The sequence below is a fragment of the Callospermophilus lateralis genome, chromosome 7 (genome assembly GCF_048772815.1).
Source record: "Callospermophilus lateralis isolate mCalLat2 chromosome 7, mCalLat2.hap1, whole genome shotgun sequence".
Lineage (NCBI taxonomy): Eukaryota > Metazoa > Chordata > Mammalia > Rodentia > Sciuridae > Callospermophilus > Callospermophilus lateralis.
The window spans coordinates 99,732,957-99,751,562 of record NC_135311.1 but is presented as its reverse complement, the minus strand read 5'-3'; the positions used below and the strand labels follow the sequence as shown (position 1 = coordinate 99,751,562).

General features: G+C 44.8%; 1 protein-coding gene across 3 annotated transcripts in view; it reads right to left on the bottom strand.

Moving 5' to 3' along the window:
* The window catches only part of Dab1 (DAB adaptor protein 1), a 270,306-nt gene that overhangs the window by 16,824 nt on the left and 234,876 nt on the right, over positions 1-18,606 (bottom strand). The window contains exons 9-10 of one of the 3 annotated variants that reach the window (XM_076862388.2): positions 2,942-2,992; positions 2,802-2,849 (exon numbers count right to left, since the gene is read on the bottom strand). The exons of the other annotated variants lie outside the window; for them this stretch is intronic. Of the exons in view, the coding sequence (XP_076718503.1) occupies positions 2,802-2,849; positions 2,942-2,992 (99 nt within the window). The remainder of the gene's footprint in view (positions 1-2,801; positions 2,850-2,941; positions 2,993-18,606) is intronic. 3 annotated transcript variants of the gene reach the window in all.

The window sequence follows — 18,606 nt, the reverse complement described above, 5'->3', positions numbered from 1 at the left end:
CCACAGGCCAGGAAAGAAGGAAAGGAGGGGGCTTCCCCGAGGAGACACAGGTGGCAGAGCAGCGGTTTGGTGTTCCCTGCATGAAGGTGGGGAGAGGAGGTTGGTGTGTGGACAGGGGCAACATGATGATGAGACTTTGTGCATTTCGGTCTTTCCTGCTGACTTTACTAATAGGATTCCCTCTCAGAGGGTAGCAGTCCAGCAACCGATGGGAATGAGGTGGCTGGCATGCTGGGTGCTCTCCCAAATCTGGAGGGAACCTTGGGGCTTTTCATGGGTTAGCCTTCTTCAGCATGTTAGTAATACCTCATATGATTTGGTGAAACTGTGCCAGTTCTTTCAACTCCCTTCCAACGTCCTGAAAGGGCTAATTCTACCTGATGAATTTACATGTAGCTTCCGGGCTTCCTTGCGATTGGAACTTGACGCTTTTAAAATGGCCCATAACGATTTTCAGGGTGTTTGGAAAATATTAAAATGAAGTTAATAATTAAGTCATATGATTTACATTTCAAGTGTGGCATACTTTTACTAACATCATAAATATAATTTATTGGCTAATTTTCTCCTTAAGCACAACTTTTAAAATCACCTTCCTCCTTGAGATATAGGCGCTCCTCTTGCCAGATGATTTTCACTCAAGGATTAAACGAGAAAAACATGGAGAGGCATAAAACATAGATTGTTATTTCGTTCCATTGGATTTGCTGTTTAAATAGAACCCCGAGTTAATTAAATTTTATAGAAAAAGGAGATTCTTGGGCTATAAAATTAAAAATAATCCAAATAACCATGTCTGATGCAGAACCCGGGATAATATCTATTTTCACAGCCCTCCTCCCCACACAAACCCCCAGACCTTGTATTTGTAACCTAATAAACCATGTTCCATCTGAAAATATTGTCCTAATTAATCATTTTTAAGGCCCCAGGAGAATAAAACTAACTGTTTACATTTGTAAAATGCTCTATGGCTTGCAAGACACTTTTTAGCACATTATCCTTGTGGACGCTCTGAGCCGCATGCAGTCGGCAGCACAGGACCATGGCCACGCTGGCCCCAGGCAGCCTTGACAGAAGGTCAAGCCCTACTAAACGACATACCCTCTGATGGGAGGCCGGGGCTCCTAAGAGATCTGCAATGATGGGCCTCCACTGAAGCATCTGGAGGGTCAGCGCAAGGTCCTGCTCACCCCAGAGGAAGGCCTTTTCACCAAAGGCACCTCAGATATTATCCAGCAGGGAGACACAGCTGTAGAGGGCAGACTGGCCCCCTCTTTGGGTTGCTAGATATTTCCAGGTATACACAGAGGGACACTGGAAGCTGCCAAGGGCAGTGAAGGAGATGAGAAGGAGCTAGATGTTTAGGAGGTGCCCTTCGATATCTCTCTCAGGTCTGTCCCTTCCCCAGACAGTCTTTGATGTGAACAGGGGATGACTCCCCAGAGTACCTGGAGCACTATGCAACTGCTGCTCAAGATTGCTCTCCCGATCCTTCTGTTGCAACTAGACCACTAGGACCCCCTGGGGAGAAATATGAAGGCACCACTGAATGTGACCCCCCCAAGACATTCGCATAGACCTGTTCCCTAGGGTTTGGCATCTGAAGCTCCATGAGACCCTTTAGGTCTCGCATCAGCTACTGTGTGTGTCCAGAGTAAAGGACCAAGACCACAAGCCTTGCTTGAGGCCACGAGTTGGCTGTTTTGTGGAAAGACAGACCTACAGACACAGTCAATGCAGTGTTGTGGAGGACAGAACCCAGGAGGCTGTGAAAGAAAAGGCTGTCCCAGGGCATTTGGACATGGCCTTCCTCCTTCCTAGAGTGCTCACCCATGCCTTCTCCCATTGTCTTTCCTGTCCATCTTCCAGAACACAAAATTAGAACGGGATTTTTTTCTGGGAAGTTGTTTCCTAACTCAATTTGTACCCCGCCCCATTGCGCAGAACAGCTTATCTGGCACTCAGCGGTTCTCTGGCTTGGGTGACAGGGACATCACCTGGAGAAAAATTGCTGCTGCCTAGCCCCACCCTGGAGATGCTGAATTAATTGGGGTGAGGAATAATCTAGTCAACAGAACACTGAAAGCTCTTCCAGTCATTCTAAATTGCTGCCACGGTTGACAATCCTTGTATTAGAGGCTTCTGAACACCTGGTGTTCAGGAGCGATAATGCTCACTGGCCTGGCCTTCAACCAATCTGAGCAAACATTGGCTGCACGCCAGCCCATCTAAACCAGGGCATGTACTTGGTGGAGAGTGGCCCTGCCTCTGCTGAGTTTCTAAGAGTGTCCTGGGCAGGTCTTCCGTACGTATCTGAATTCCTAGGCTACTAGGCTAGGATACACCAGGGAGGCTGCTCTGCCCGGCCCTGTCCTGCACCACTCTATCCTAAACTGCCTTCTTTCCCCTTCCCTATCTTCTACTCCCCTTCCCTGCCTCGCCCTGCCCTCTGCAACGATGTACCAAGTCACACCACGACATTCTTGAGCACAGCGCTGTCTTCCTCTCTCCCTTTTATATCCGTCAGAATGTCTGGGATGTAACAGGAACTTCCAAAATTCATGGAATGAGAAGAAGGGGTGTCACCTCCTCTCCAACACACTGTCCCCTTATAGGTGTGCATACATGTATATGCATGCTCAGTTTCTGACCTCATGCAGGCCCCGCCCACAGTCTTCCTGTGAAGATTAGACAGGCCTGACTGGAGCCGTGGGGTGCAGAGCCCGCCATTCGTGCAATTCAATATGTAAATGCACGAGAATGACCACGAAGGGTCAGCAGGAGCCTCGGGGCCTTACCTTGGTTACCTCAAAAATCTCATCAAAGTCCACCGACGGGTGTCTGTTCTGTAACCACAAGGCAATGGCTGATGAGCATGAAATGAGTGATGGCACAGAGACACACAACAGTCAACGCGACAGGGCCCGCTCCTCCTTACCGGTGAGGCTGCAGCAAACCGTTCTTCAAAATCCTCAAACGGGTGGCTGTTCTGAAAGCGCAAGGGATGATGAATGAGGATGAAGTGAATGACACACAAATGACATGGATTTATGAGTTTAATGATGACGGCGTCGATGGTTTACACTCCCACGGTCTCGGGGCGGGAGCTGTTGCCAATGTACTGTGAAGATCCTGGGAGATGCTTCTGGCAGAAGCAGATGATAAAATACCAGTCTGGTTAGGGAACAGAGCAGGGGCCCATCTGCAAGTTGAAAGTCCACCTTCCTGTACGCGCAGGCACCACCCAGCCCGCCCGGCAGTGGCTGTCGATAGAGCGAGATGCTGATACTTAAGATTTTTCTCTTAAGACAGAAAATGCCATCCTGTGCTTTAGCCAAACTTAACTCTGCAGCATAGCTTTGCCTGTGCCACTGTACATGTCCTCTCTGCCCAAATGCTGCTCTTCTCCTCACCTCTGCAAGCTCATTGCTCACCAAATTCCTGCAGCCCTGCCGAAAAGCACCCCTAGCATGAAGAATTACTCGATTCCCTGAGCTGAAAATCCTCCTCCAAAAACCCTCAGCTGGGTGCTCCCTCAAGCAGGGACCATGGGGTATTTAATCCCCAGCCCCCATCAGCTGCCCAAGGGTCTAGCACATGCTCAACGTATGTGAACGAATGTGTGTCTTAGAAGTAACTGGCAGTTGGCCAAATCTAATTGTTCTCTTAACTTTCTATTTTACCTATTTATATTATATGTCACAGATAATACCTATATCTCATATCCATGTATATTTTAATGAACACATTTTGGTCCATATGTACAAGCTAATTATTCTTTGGATGGTTTCCAAGTAGTATAACATTAATGTAAATCCACAAATATTGGCATTAAAATGGAGCTATTATGCAGGAACAGAAGTAGCTGCATCAATTCCTAATTTTGAGGGGAGCTTGGTTGGCAGTGGAAGAGTGGAGAGACTATTACCTACCGTCTTACAATACTGCTCATTGGCTAGAAACCACTTCCACCCTGTTTGTAGAAAATGTGACTGTCCCTGAGCCCCAGTTTCAGGATGCAGAAGGAACAGGGGAGCCAATGAGCCCACGACTACATCACAGGGTCTCAGGCCCCATGAATCCTGCCCTTGGCCACCTGTTTCTACCAGGCACTGGCTCACCATGACCTAGCTGTGACTTCAATGAGCTGAAAAGCCACCACATTAAAATAACCCCCATTACTGTTTGGTCAGATGTGGGGCATGGTGGAGAGACTGTATTAGTCTAAGTGATCCTGAAATCTACCGTGTGGCCTAAAAGGTTAAGGTTGTGTCGCTACATCCTTTATAAATTCCCACACTTCTAGGGATTTATGGCAGGGCCCCTACCAACTAGCTCTGGGTCATAACTTTTAATAAAAACATTTTTTAGTGTCCAAAATCTCATTACATCTGTCCAATATAAAAAAGCAAATGGCTTCAGAGCATGATGGATGAATTAAATAAATTTGAAAAACAGCCCGTGGTGGAGTCTCATAAAAACCTCACCACGTCCCACATAATGAAAATGTGGGAGGATCACCAGCGTCAGCGTGAGCCTGTCACCTTCCGGGTGACAGAAGAGGTGGCCTTTGGTGAGGGGCAGAGCTGAAGTGTGATGGGCGATTTTTACAAGTTCTGATGAAGCGTGGTTTGAGTGACACTTTGGAGCCACACAGATGTGGACCAAGTCCTGTTCACGCTACTTTCTGGCCCCGTGACCCTGAATGAGGCCATTAGTCTCAGTTTTCTCATTTCTAAAGTGGGGCTGGTAATGATGCTTTCCCGACTAGTTTATTGAGAGGATTAACTGAATTGTGTGCACACTCTTGGTTGGTGCTGAGAGCCACGGCCGAGTCTGTATGGCCCCTGGCATTTTGCCAACAGTATTGGTTGACAGGCAAGGCATTACTATCCGCCTCGGCCGCTACTTTTGAATTCTCGCACTACTTTGGAGTTCTCCTGGGGATTCCCGGGGATTCCCCGAGAGTTCCCATTGGTTGGGGAAGTGCAGAAGGAGGGATTTCTGGAGAAGATATTTCCGGTGGCTGGTTCCTGGACAAGCGGCGTGGAGTTCAGGAGAATTCCCCGGGAGCCTGTGTGAAGTGTTTTCTTGCAGTTCAAAAATAAAGTTTGTTCCTGCTTCAGTGGCTCGTGGGTTTGTGCCCAGCCAGACTGCGGCAGGTTGATGTTAGGCGCACAGTAAATGCTCAATAAATAGTAGCCATTAGTTTGTATCTTACCCAGTTTTTTGGTTCATTTTAAAAAGGGACACACACATAGGTTTTAATGTTAGGAACTATTATTAATGTTGAAAATAGAAGAAGAAACAAAAATCTTTCTGGACACCCCACTTTAGAAACCTCTTCCATTCTGAAGCATAGGCCAGACCCTGTGTGACAGGATCCCTAACACTGTTGGGCTTTCCATCTTCAGTGCTGAACTGTGCACTTCATTCACAATCCCTTGCCCTTCCTCTTGTCTTGCTCCTGGCCACAGTCTTGCCTGACCATATTCCTCCCATCTGTATCTTTTGTTCCAGGGGCTATGTTACCTTACTGCTCTCTCTGGCTTGGTCATTGCCCAGTGCTCCAGGCTTTGGTGATGGCAGTGCCCTTGATCCAGCCAGGGCAAGCTCCTTCCAGCCAGTGAACCTTTCCCTAGCTGTGTCTTATGGTTCCCTGGGCCCTGCCACCCCTGCCCCACATCCCCAACTCTTGCCTTGCCCACACCTACCACTAGAGTTTCAGTTCATTTATATTCAAGTCTGAGTGCTTCTTTTAATAGATAGACATGTTTTTCATACTATCAGAGCATGCATGTAGCTTTCTGTTCCACTTTTATACACTCAACATGATGTCAAATGTACCCACAACTTCAGCTTCCAAGGAGGGAATTTAAAAGAAGATATTTTCCTGTGTTGTTTCCATACAGTTCTACTCTGAATCTTCATGAAGACACTGAGATAAAGTTCCTATGAGGAGGCTCCCTTCCCATAATCTCTTCTTGAAGCAGGAGGGACACTATCGCTCCGTAACCAGCGAAGGTAACTAGCGAGACCAGATTGATGTTCCTCTTTCAGCAAAAATGACAGTGGATGAGATGGGAACTGGGATGCAAATATCAAAAAGGATGAATACTTACTTAGAGCTGCCAAGTCAGAAATGTGCTCTGGTTCTTGGCCGTACAACCCCTTGGGGGAGCCTTCATGAGATTCCTGGTGCCTGCCACCACCAGAGATTTGTACTCCCTGGGTGCTGGCTCCAGGAGCCTTTAAAAACTCCCTAGGTGATGCTAATGTGCAGCCAGCTTTGTGAATTACTGTGCTGGGGAATGAACTCTCTGTAGGAATAATCAGTGAAAGTCCTACTGGGAAAACTGAAAGCATCTTGATTGATTAGGTAATTGATTAATTAATTCTTCAACAAAATATTCACTGGATGCTTTGCACATGCATGTCCTGGAGATTCAACAATACACAACACTCCGTCTCATCAGCTAAGATGCATCGTCATTGCAATATGGGGGTGGACATGATGGGTGAAAGGGGACATAAGGCTACTAGATCTACACTCTGAACTCAGACCCAGGCTGCAAAAGCATTGATTCAATTATCCATTTAGAAGGCTCAGGAGAAATGGATTAACTTAGGTGATTGCTAACTGCACTAAGATGTGTCTTATTAAGGACACCTAGTGATTCCAGGCATTCAAGTGCACGTTATCTTTTCCTAGTGAATGATTTAACAAGCTAGTCACATGCTAATGAAGACTAATTCCTTCTGGTCTATGGAGCAGCTTATGTTTTGTCACCTTTAGTCATGAGTAAACAGCCACTTTCCTACTGTTTGGCAACTGAAGAACAAAGATGACAGGTGAAGATGGGGGACAGAAACTATGATATTGATCAGTGGCTTCTCCCTAGAGCAGCGCTGTCCAACAGAGCTATCCATGATGAGGGAAAGCCCTTGGTGTTGTGCAACATGGTAGGAGCCACATGTGGCTTTTGAACACTTCAAATATGGCTAGTGTGACCAATGAACTGAATTTTAAATTTTATTTTGTTTTAATCAGTTTCAATTCAAACAGCCACAGGTGACTAGGGTATAAGACAGCAACTCTAGACAAAACATGTTAACAAAGTAGATCAAACAAACTTCCAGTGATTGGGTGCTTCCCAAATATTAGACCTATGCCTTCCTCCAACATCCCCAGCTATTCTTTTAAGGAATATTACACATTTGCATTGACTGGAATTAAACTGAGTGAAGAATTAAATTCTTTGCTGTCTAGACAGTACCATGAAATCAGATTCAGTTTGCAAAAACAGCAACCACCTTCTGGATATGAAGTTTTTTCTTCATTGCCTGGGCCTGAGTTAGAGCCAGATAGTTGTGGGGCTTTTAAAAGAAAATTAAGATCATGTTTCAAGTGTAAATTCATGAAACCCCATCATCACCCAAACAAAACAGAATCCTATGTGATTTCCAAGCATCCTGGACCTCCTGAGACTGGAGGAAAGTCCTTGATACGGACTTTCTTAATGTGAACAGAAGGTCAGGAAGTAGACACTGATGAAAGAAATGTGCACTAGTCAGGCACTGCAAGGAGGGCAGGGGATAGTGGACAAAACTCAGGGCACTAAGCTCACCTGGTGGCTAAAGAGAATGAGTGAGGGGGGCCTCTGGGTGAAGACTCCGACCCTGCAGTCTGGCCTTTCTAACTTTTCATCTCAAGGAAACCAAACTGTCAAGATCAAATGGCTTTTGCATTAGTCAGTTTTTCATCATTGTGACCAAAGGACCTGACAAGAACAACCAAGAGGAGAAAAAGTTTCTTTTCAGCTCACAGTTTCAGAGGTTCAGGTTATCCAACTCTACTGTTGTCCTACAGTGAGGCAGAACAACATGGCAGAAGGACATAGCAGAGGAACGCTGCTCATTTTGTGGCAGTCAGGAAGGGGGGGGGGAGAGAGAGAGAGAGAGAGAGAGAGAGAGAGAGAGAGAGAGAGAGAGAGAGAGAGAAAGAGAGAGAGAGGGAGGGAGGGAGGGAGGGAGGGAGGGAGGACACTCAAAGAGCCAAGGTCAAGATATAATCCACAAAAGCATGCCCCAGTGACCACACCCTACCTGCCCATAGTTACTACCCAAATGTCCATTCAAATTATGAATCCATCAAATGAATTAATCCACTGATAAGGTTACAACTCTCTTAATTGTCCCACCTCTGAACATTGTTGATGCCTAACATGAGCTTTTCAGGTGAAAGCTTGTATCCAAACTCTAAAAGCTGGTAACTGAAAACACTGGACACCTTAAAAGTGAGAAATGCAATGTTTTGAAAAGAGAGAGAATGGAAAGTGAAAAGTGGGGAGCTAAAGTTCTGAGTTCAAAGCAATGCTCCATCACTGGCATCTCCTTGGGTCCACACCTTCACTGCTTGAGCCTCATTTTTCTCTGCAAAATAGGGATGATGATGCTTATGGTGTAGGCTTGGTGAGAGGAAGGGGAAGAAGACTGGTGTGCACAAACACAGCACAGCAACTACAGAGTCAAGTCCCAGTGGACCTTAGCTCCCTTTCCAAAGTTAAGTAGGGGAAGAACGGAAGAGGGACAGCCATGGGCATGGGGGAGGAGGGAGGAAATAAAGGAAAGGAAGAGGGGGAAAGAGAAAAAGGAGGGAGGAAGGAGAGCTATGGAATGATTTACTTGGTGGGTGCCATGGCTTGACTGTGTCTTATTTGCCCCCCTAGAAGAGCCTCCCAAGTGGTGATACTGGGAGGTGGTGGAACCTTATAGGAGTTGGACCTTAGGGCACGGGGTGTGACATCTTCCTTCCTTCCTTCCTTCCTTCCTTCCTTCCTTCCTTCCTTCCTTCCTTCTTTCTTTCTTTCTTTCGGTGGTGCTGGGGATGTGAGGTATTTCTTGTGCAATCCCTTTGGTAGCTCCTGTGTGACCCCTTGAGTTGTTGAGAGAGGGCTGTTATAAAAGGAGCAAGCCTGCCCATGGCTGTCCCTATTCCAGATGTGACTTCTCACTCTGACATCTACTTTTACCATTGCCAGCTGCTGTTGAGCATGAGATCCTCACTGGAACTGAGCCAATGCAGGTGCCATGGCCTGAAACCTCCCAAACTATGAGCTATATAAAACCCTTCCTCTTTATAAGGTTAGTTGCCTCCAGTATTTCATTGTAGTATTGCAAACCCGACTGACAGAGTGGGTGAGGGAAAGCTGTGGTAGAAGCGTGGGAAATACTGGTCCAGGGAAAGGGGGAAATGACCTGGAGAAGGAAATGAAGGTGCAATGGGGTCTTTCCAGAGCAGACACTGCAGCAGACCCCTGCTCGAGAGCTTCCCAATTTTCAACATGAGCAAGGCTGCTTTTCTGGATGCTTGCCCAGTCACTCTGCCTCTACCCCTGCTGCTCTCCATGCCCCCACCCCTTTCCATCCCTTACCCCTAATTCAGAACTCAGTCAGTGACTCCACATTCTTATGCCCAGATTTTCTAAAACATATCCATTATTTTTTTGGAAAATATCCATGAGGATGAGGTTGGCGGCAGGATTTGCAGGTTGCTGCTGATTACGCAATGAGGTACCCATAGCTAAAATACAAGTGGCTAAATAAATTTGATCTGGGAAAGAGCTGTTACCAAGGTCAGGCAATGCTGGTTGTGATGCTTGAGAAGTGACGGTGCTACTGTTCAGGATCATGGTGCCCGCGTGCTTATGCCTGGCCTAAGACAGTGAGACCGTCATTTGTTAATGCCATGCCTATCTATTCAGCATCTAGGGGCCCAGTTTTGTCTTTCTATTGCATGAGGAAGAAAGAAAACAGGTAATTATCATATAGGCGGTGTTACAAATGGATGATTCATGGAAAACCATTTGTATTTAGTGTATTGTTTTAAGGATAACAACATGGTTTACACTAATAGTGGTGATGTCTTTCATATCATCGTCATCATCAGCATCATCATCATCGTCATTATAAAACACCAAGTACCCAGCCCAATCTTGTCGAGTCAAGAAAGCTGGAAGCAGCAGAGATTTAAGAGGGTAGCAGTAGTCTGTTGGGATTTGACAGTAACAGTGCTGTTGTCAGAAGGATGGGGCGGTAATCATAAAAATACAGATGATGATACAGCTATTTCTATGATTATAGACAAGACGGGGCCAGGGATGGGAATTTCAAAGAAACACTGAAAATCCCAGAGTGGCCATAGTGTTGTGTACAAATGCTGGAAACGCCTGCCTCCTTACACATACGTATCCTTAAACGTACCTGGGCTCTACATTCTGGTCCCAATCCAAGGTCTCATCCCAAAGATCTGACATTTGATAAGAAGGATTTTAGGGTTTGGTACTCCTTCCCTCCTGCAGCTCCCCTGTCAGGGGAGGGGGCAGCCTGCGAGATGGCTCTGCTTTTCAGTGGTTTTTCCATGAACAGACAGATCTGTACAGGTATAAATAAATACAGAAAACTAGAAACCAAAGGGGAATGGTTTTCAAAAGCTTGCAATAATTTGTTTTTAATTCTCTCTTCTCTTTTTAAAAACCTATCGTTTTAGTTCTACATTAGCAAAAATTCAAGGATTTTTTTTTTTTTTTAAACTCCTAACAAGATCTGGCATCAGTTCAGTACTTTGAAAAGGGAGTGAATCAGATCACAGTGATGTGAAATCGGCTCCTGACAGCCGCTGACAGGAACCCCGCACACTTTTTGGGAGGAGGGCAGGGTGCTTCTCGGAGAGTCAGTCTCTTCCCTTGCTGGTGCGCCTTCTTGGAGAGGCCACCGCTGTGGTCCAGATGGCACCCAAACGGCAACAAGAAATATTGGATGGAGTTGAAATTAAGTGAGAGTAGCAGAGGCTCATGCAAATGTGGAGCAAATCAGAGGCAGTCACAAATGCAGGGATGTCACAGCAAAGGGAAAAATATTCCGAGGGCTTTGCCTACTGCTCTGACAGCCGTTCTCTGCAAAATGTTTTTCTTTTGCTTCTCTAGAGGAATGCAGATTTTACAAACTTAGGCATGCATTGCTTTATTTACTTCTTCCTTCCTGGATACAATTCTCAAGGCATAAATTTAATAATTAATACACTTCTCCCGAGTGCCCACAATGAACAAGGCCCTGGGCCAGTTCTAGGAGGACTTGGAGCTGTCTAAGACTTGTCATAGTCAAGCTAGGGAAACAGGAAAAGACTAATTGAATCAGGTGCAAGGTGTGTCACAGCTAGGGTATATTGAGCATTTCTGTAGAGCATGGACCATGTTTAGTGTTGCAAAATTATTCACCGAACTAATCGAAGAATAGCCAAAGAAAGCACTCTGATGTCATGTGAATAGAACATGACGAGTTCATTCAGTCTTTGAATTTTTCTTTGCCATGACATGAGTGAAATGTCCATCTCATAAGACTTTGTTGAAAAATACCCAGGATAAGACACAGGTGACAGATCAGGATGGTGACCAGCACGCAGTCAAACCTTCATTTCTGCCTGCTTGTTGGGGTCATATATGAAGTTAACAACTCATCAGATTATCATTCAGGAACATAAAGATTTTTGTAGCACATATTTGATGACATTTTCAAATGTTTTAGGTCCTGCAGAAGAGACTATGGAAATCTCAAGCCCATATATATTTTTTTCAACGAAGATACTAAGGCCTCCAACTTTCTCAAAGTCCTGACAATATAAGTGGCAGATTTGAGATGGCATGCTGGGTTCTCAGCTCCTAGTCTAGTTCCTTTTTCACTCCATCATGATTCCTCTGACAGTTGTAGGTTCAGAGAAGAAAGGAATAATTCAGAGCAGAGAAACCTGGCTCATGCTTCACCACAAAAAAAATGAAGGGACCAAGGAAACCCTGGATCTCTCCAAGGGAGGACAGCGAGAAAACTGCTACTTACCACATTCTGAGAATCAATGAGGCAATATTCACCAACAGACCAGAATCAGAAGACAGCCTGAAGGTTTGAAGTCCAGAGCACATCTGGGAGAGTGCTGTCCTCAACTGTCTCTGATTGATTGCTCAACTTAAAAAGTTCATAACTTTGTGTCATAATTTCATCAGCCCTCCTAACAGGTCTGTAATATATTTTTTACCCTTTCTTTGTGTCATAATTTCATCAGCCCTCCTAACAGGTCTGTAATATATTTTTTACCCTTTGAGAACTTGGCAGAAGGTATTACCTTCAACTGGTTGTCTTTTCCACCCACATTCATTGAGACAACTATAGCACATCCCTAGAAACTTGGATCTGGTCACATGTCAAAGTCTTCCTCTATGACCCCTGGGATAGATGAAGATGATCCTGAGTGTCATATATGTCCAGTTATCACACATGTCCAGGTATAACGCTGATCACCTCACTGCTCCACTCAAGACTAAGACCTTGTAAGTTCCTTGTATGAAAAACTGTCTTAATCATCTCTGTATTCCAAACTCCTCCATATCCTTGTGGTTAGCACAGAGAGGAAGATTATATGGAATTGATACATTTTAAAAAATGAAAGAATAAATGAATGAACTAGCTTATACAATAGAATGGAAAAGTGAACAGGAAGAAACTTGGTGACAGCATGACTTATTATCTGGAGGGTATGGTGGTCCATATGGTGTTTTCAAATGCTCGGCATAGATGTGCACTTGTGTGTGTGTGCATGCACACACATACACACACACACGTTCATAGAGACTTGGCATTTGCTATTAAAAATTCCAGAAAGAATATCATATCCCTCCTGTCATTTGACCTAATAGAGTCTCACAATTAGGGTACATGGTCCTGGTTCTATTTTTGAAAATACCAGGAAGAAGTTTCAGGAAAAGTTGTAAGATCAGAGATATGCCACATTTCTAGTCCTTGTAATAGCTGTAAAACATGTTTGTCTGAGCCCTTCAAGATTTTTCCATTAGTGAGTCCCATCAGTGGATCAAAGATGGCAGAAATATGAGACATTCTTCACTACTAGAAGTCTGGCCAGTATCTAATCTTATCACTCCTTTGGTTGCTAGCAATTGAACTGATTGTATCCTAGACATATTGGTTTCTCAAATTTAACATGTCCAAGGAACTTTTAATCTTCCCCAACCTATTCTTGTCTTTTGATTTCTATAAAGGCCACCAACTAAAATCTATTTGTTAAAGCCTCAAATGTACAAGTTACTTGAGTTTCTGTCACTGTAAAAAAATACCTGTGATAATCAACTGATAAAAATAGGTCTATGTTGGCTCAAAGTTGTGGCGGTTCCAGTCCATGATTGGTTGGTTGTACTGCTTTGGCTAGAAGTGAGAAATCCCATCATGGCAGGATTGCCCAGTGTAAAACCACTCACTCGCCTCATATCCAGGAAGCAAGAGAAGAAAGAAGAGACCAGCATCCAACAGTCCCCTTCTAGGGCAGGTCCTGGTGATCTACAGATCTCCTGCTAGGCCCTATTTCTTAAAAATGTCACCACCTCTCAGTAGCACCACCCTGGGGACCAGGAGTTTAACATGTGGACCTCTGGAGGACATTTAACATCCAACTATCACTCTATTCCATATTCCTCCTCTCCCACACTGTGACCACCAATCCCTGAAGGAGAAATACTGATTCTTTTGCTAGAGTGTTTCCCAAATCTGTCTGCCTTCCTCCAATTCCTCTGCAGCATTTTCTTCTGCCCAGATTACTGCTTTCACTCGTATCTCTGCTTAAGTTCATCTTCTATGGAACAGACAGAATGAACTTAAAACATAGCAGATCATATCTTCCATTGCACTTGGAATATCTTCCAACCACTTTCCCAGCACCTGTGAGATGGCCCACATGCTGGCTGCCCCCTCCCCAGCCCAGTCATCTCCACTATTCTTCTCCTTCCCATCGTGCTCCAACCAACCTTGGACTTCTCCTTCCCTGTTCCTCACAGACACTGAGCCATTCCTGGGTCAAGCTTTTGCCTTGCTTTCCCCTCTTCCTGGCACAGTCTCCATCTAATCAGCTGCTTCTCCTGATGCAGGTCTTGGCCCAGGGGTCAACTCCTTTAGGAGATGTTCTGAGGCTATGTACCTAAATGCCTGTGTACCAGGTTTTTGTCACATCACCTTGTTCGGTTCTGTTCTGAGCCCTCACTGCTCTGTTTGACTATTTACTTGTCTGGGGGTAGCCTTCCCCATGGAGGGACCTAGATAGACATAAGAAGGAACATGGGATGACTCAGATGGCCGCTGTGCCAAGCACAGTGCTCGACATGCAGTGGACAGGAAATGATATTTGTGGGGTGGGTGAAGGAAAGAATGCTTAAACAGAACCACCTAGACTGGTTCTAGGAGGTGCCGTCCAGTATTCTAGAAACTAGAGTTATTATAACAAAAGACACTTTGTGCATATGCCTACAGGAACAAGGGGACTCTGTTTTTGACACTTTGATGTCTGTGCTGTGGTCTCTGAGGACTATGCAGCTAGGATATGAAGACACATAATCAGTGAGATCTTACCAGGGACACCGGAAGCAGAGAGCCCTTTCTCCATGTGCTTACCATATCTGCTCTGTGAAAGCCTCTTTAAGTAAAGGAGTCCCTAGCTCCTTGGCTAGGTCATGAGTGGCCAAGATCATTATTTCTGGATTTGACAGATCAACACAAAGAAGCACAAACCATCTCTTCTGGACCAGAGAAAGGACAGGGTCCAGTAGTAGTATTAATACTTCCCTCTTCTTGGCCTGCAGGGGTCATAAGGGACAACACTAATTACAGATAATTCTCAGATGGAACTTCCTGGATGTGTACAGACATTCTTCTGAGTGCTTTGGTGTCTTAACTCATTTTATTATCACAACAAATGTAGGGGCTACTTCCACTGAAGCAGAGAAGTGGGGGGGGGACCTTTCCCAGGGTCTCACAGCTAGTAAAGCATAGAGCTAGTATTTTCACCAAAGTGGGTTCTCTTTGTGAAACATGCTCACCATTTTGCTGTGGCGAGGAGGAAAATGTAAGTTGAAGCAGATGTTAGGTCTAGGGTGACTGGCAAGGGCTCTGGAGCCTGCTGTGCCACAGTCCAGCCCAGTCCTCTCTGAAGAGCCATGGTCAGATCATGCTGTGTTGTCACAGGGAGGGCAGAAGGGAGACAGGACTTCCTGGGTGACTGTGGCTTCAACAGCAACACAGAAAGTGTCTAAGAGACAAGGCCATGAGATGGAAAACACAAGGAAAAACCCTGGAGTCTGGGCTCCACGTGGCGGTGGGATAGAGGACGACTGCTAGGGATAAGGACAGCAATGCAGTCAACCTGCGGAAACCATGCTGTGCTGGCAGAGCTCTATGATGAACAGGAAGATGGGAGGTGGAGACAGAATGTGTGGTAAAGAGCCAGAGTGAACATCACCGTAACGGAGAAACAGGGGGTTCGCCCTTCACAATCGAACTTCCCTTCCCCCTTCCCTTAGCACATCAATCTTCTTGTCCATAAAAATGGAGAAAAATATAGTTGTCACATTAATTTAACAATATAAAATTAATTCAGGGTCAAAATCAGGGGGTGGGGGGAGCTCTGTAAATCCATCTTAATACATAAATACACACAAGACTTATAAAAGCAATTTAGATGTGATATCACAAATAGCTGTTAAGGCAACGTGGGTTTTGCAGTCGCTGATCTAGACAGAACTTGTGATGCCCCAACATATTCCCTGGTTCCTGGTAAGCCTCAGCACATGTTGCTTTCTAAGTTGCTGCAAAAAAACAAGTTTTGCTTCCTTCAATCTGGGACTGTAATATATATTTTCTTATTCCACAGGATCATTCATTTAGCTCTTGTTCTTTTTTTCTTTTTTTACCCTAGAGTTTGTTCATTACTCTTCTGTAACTGCTAATAATGGCAGTTAGGGAGAAAGAACCTCAACATGATGATTTATCCAGAAAAGCTGAATTACTGTATCAAGAGAGAATGAACGTCGGTACCAATGGATATTTATGGGGAAAGCGTATATTACAGCTCTGCTCATTACGAGGCTGTGGTTAAGGTTCTGTGAATGTTAATGGTCTGTATTAGAGGATTAATGGCAGGTTCACAGCAGCAGCAGTTCACAGATAACCTGAATCACTTTTTCTTACCCTGCAACAGATCTCCAAGGGCTCTGATTGATGCCTGCCTAAGGAACAAGCCCACTGGGCACCTGTGTCGTGGAGGGTGTATCTTTCTCACTTCAGCATGGTTAGCATTATCGGCAAAGAGCTTCAGGAACAAGAAGATAGAAGCTCCTGCTTTCTATTTGAAATCTCAGGTATTCTCAAATTACAGGCAACCTGACCCAGTAGGAAGAACATTCACCAGCTTTGGACAGGGTGGCCCTAGATACTGTTGGTTGGCTTAAGACAGTTCATGTTTAAACCTATTGTTCTAACATAATTGTTAACAGCAAACCCTCTTTGCTTTCAGAAGTGCCCCAGTTTGGATAACAAACTAGGTCATTCTAGTTTTAGGGGGTCAAAGAGAGTTGGGCTAGATTCTTAGTTGTGCTTCTTCTAACTGTGCCGAGTGGTTTAACCTCTCTGATTTCCAATATCCTTTACAGATTAGAAGAGACCTACTTCTTAGCAGGCAGTTGGGGAAAGTTTTGAGACAGGATGTGAAGGACGTAGCGCAGTCCCTCATTCGGTGGGTACTAGAAATTTGGCAGTTACATTGTTCGTCATTCCTGCCTATTAAGGACTGAATGTTTGTATCCTCTTCCCTGGATTCTCATGATGAGGACCACTTTCAAGGTGGCACTCTTGTTTTTACTCTTCACCCCCACATGCAAATAATTTGTGAGGACAAAGCAAGAGTTTTGTGGTCAACAACTCAAGGAAAGGGTTCTCTCTAGAAATCAAGTCAGTCCGAACCTTGATCTTGGACTTTCCAGCCTCTGGAACTGAAAGAACATTAACTTCTGTTGTTTAAGCCTCATAGACCATGGTACTTTTCTCCGGTAGTATTGTAGCTATGGAGTTCTCCTACAGAGAGCAGTCCTGACCTTGGCTTTTGAGCTAAACATCACCTGTTGAGATTATTGTTTGGGGCTCTACGCACCAATCTCTCTCCTGCCTCCAGCAGAGTGCACAAGCCCTGGTGGCTGGGCCAGGTCTCACTCATGCTCGGATCTCTTGAAGCATTTGGTATACTAAAAGGTGAGAATATGACTAACATTTATTGAGAACTTATTATGTGCCAGGCACTGCTATAAATGTCTCATGTGTGTGATTTCTGAAAAGAACTCTCTGAGGCAGGTAGCACAGTCATTATCCTCATTTAACAGGTGAACACATTGGAGGCATGGGGAAGTTGAAGGAAGTACATTGGAGGGAGAAAAATTTTAAGCCCATGCAGTTATGCTGCAAAGCCCACTCATCAAACTGCATTACAATGCAACCTACCAGTTACAAGGTTAGTCCAGGACACACACAACAGCCATGGCATCTCTTTTCTCATGCATTCCCCACAATGACTCAGGAAAGTAGTGCTCACCATCTTGTTACTGAGAATTTAACAGATAAAGCAATTTTCCTGGAATCAGACAGCTAAGTAGTAAAGGCTCTAACTTCTATTATCTTATTATTGTTCATGATATTTCTTTGGTTTTATATCCTTCCAAAGAGTAAACTCCAATACAATTAATTGTGAAAATTAAACATTAAAATTTAAATTCATGGATTAAATTGTAGAATAACCAAGTTCAAGGTGGGAGACAGCTTGAGGATGTCTTCTTCTGACCTTCCCATTTTTCCCACCCATGGAATTAACTTGTGGGTTCCTCTGCACAGTAGTTTGTCCACTACCCTGAGTCTTTCCCTTCTAGAACTTTTGTCCGTCAAGAGACATACACCTGGTGGGTAAATTATGAAGATGAAACCCAGCTTCAGCCATCTCCTGTTTTGTCTGTTTCTATTGCAGACAACTGGCACATTTCATTTGAATAAAGATTCCTGGGCTTTATGAAAAGTTTGGAGACCACTCCTCCTGGGCCCAGGGACAGTATTGTAGCAGAGGAATCATGACTATTGCTTTATCCAGAGGTGTTTTCCAGCACACAACTGAGCAAACAAGACACACAGCAGCAACAACACATACAACCACTGGTCTCCTCCCCCACTTACATTTGTAGACAGCAAATATTTTGTCCCCCATGTGATGCGAGGTGTCGCCCAAAAGCTCATGTGTAAGGCAATGCAAGAAGGTTCAAGGGAGAAATGATTGGATTGTGAGAGTCTTAACCTAATCAGTGAATTAATCTCCTGATAGGGATTAACTGTGGTACCTGAAGAAGTAGGGTGTGGCTGGAGGAGGTGGGAATTGGGGGCGTAGCTATAGGGTATATTTTTGTATCTGGCAAGTGGAGACCTCTCTCTTTCTCTGCTTCCTAATCATCATGTGAGCTGCTTCCCTCTGCCACACTCTCCCTCCATGATGTTCTGCCTCACCTTGAGCCCTGAGCAATGGACCTGGCCTTCTGTGGAATAAGTCCTCTGAAACTGTGAGCCCTCAAATAAACTTTACCTCTTCTTTGATTGTTCTGGTTGGGTCCTTAGTTACAGCAGTGAAAAAGCTGACTAAGACTGCCAGCTTCAGGAAAGATTCACCAGTGAGCTGCCCATGATTCT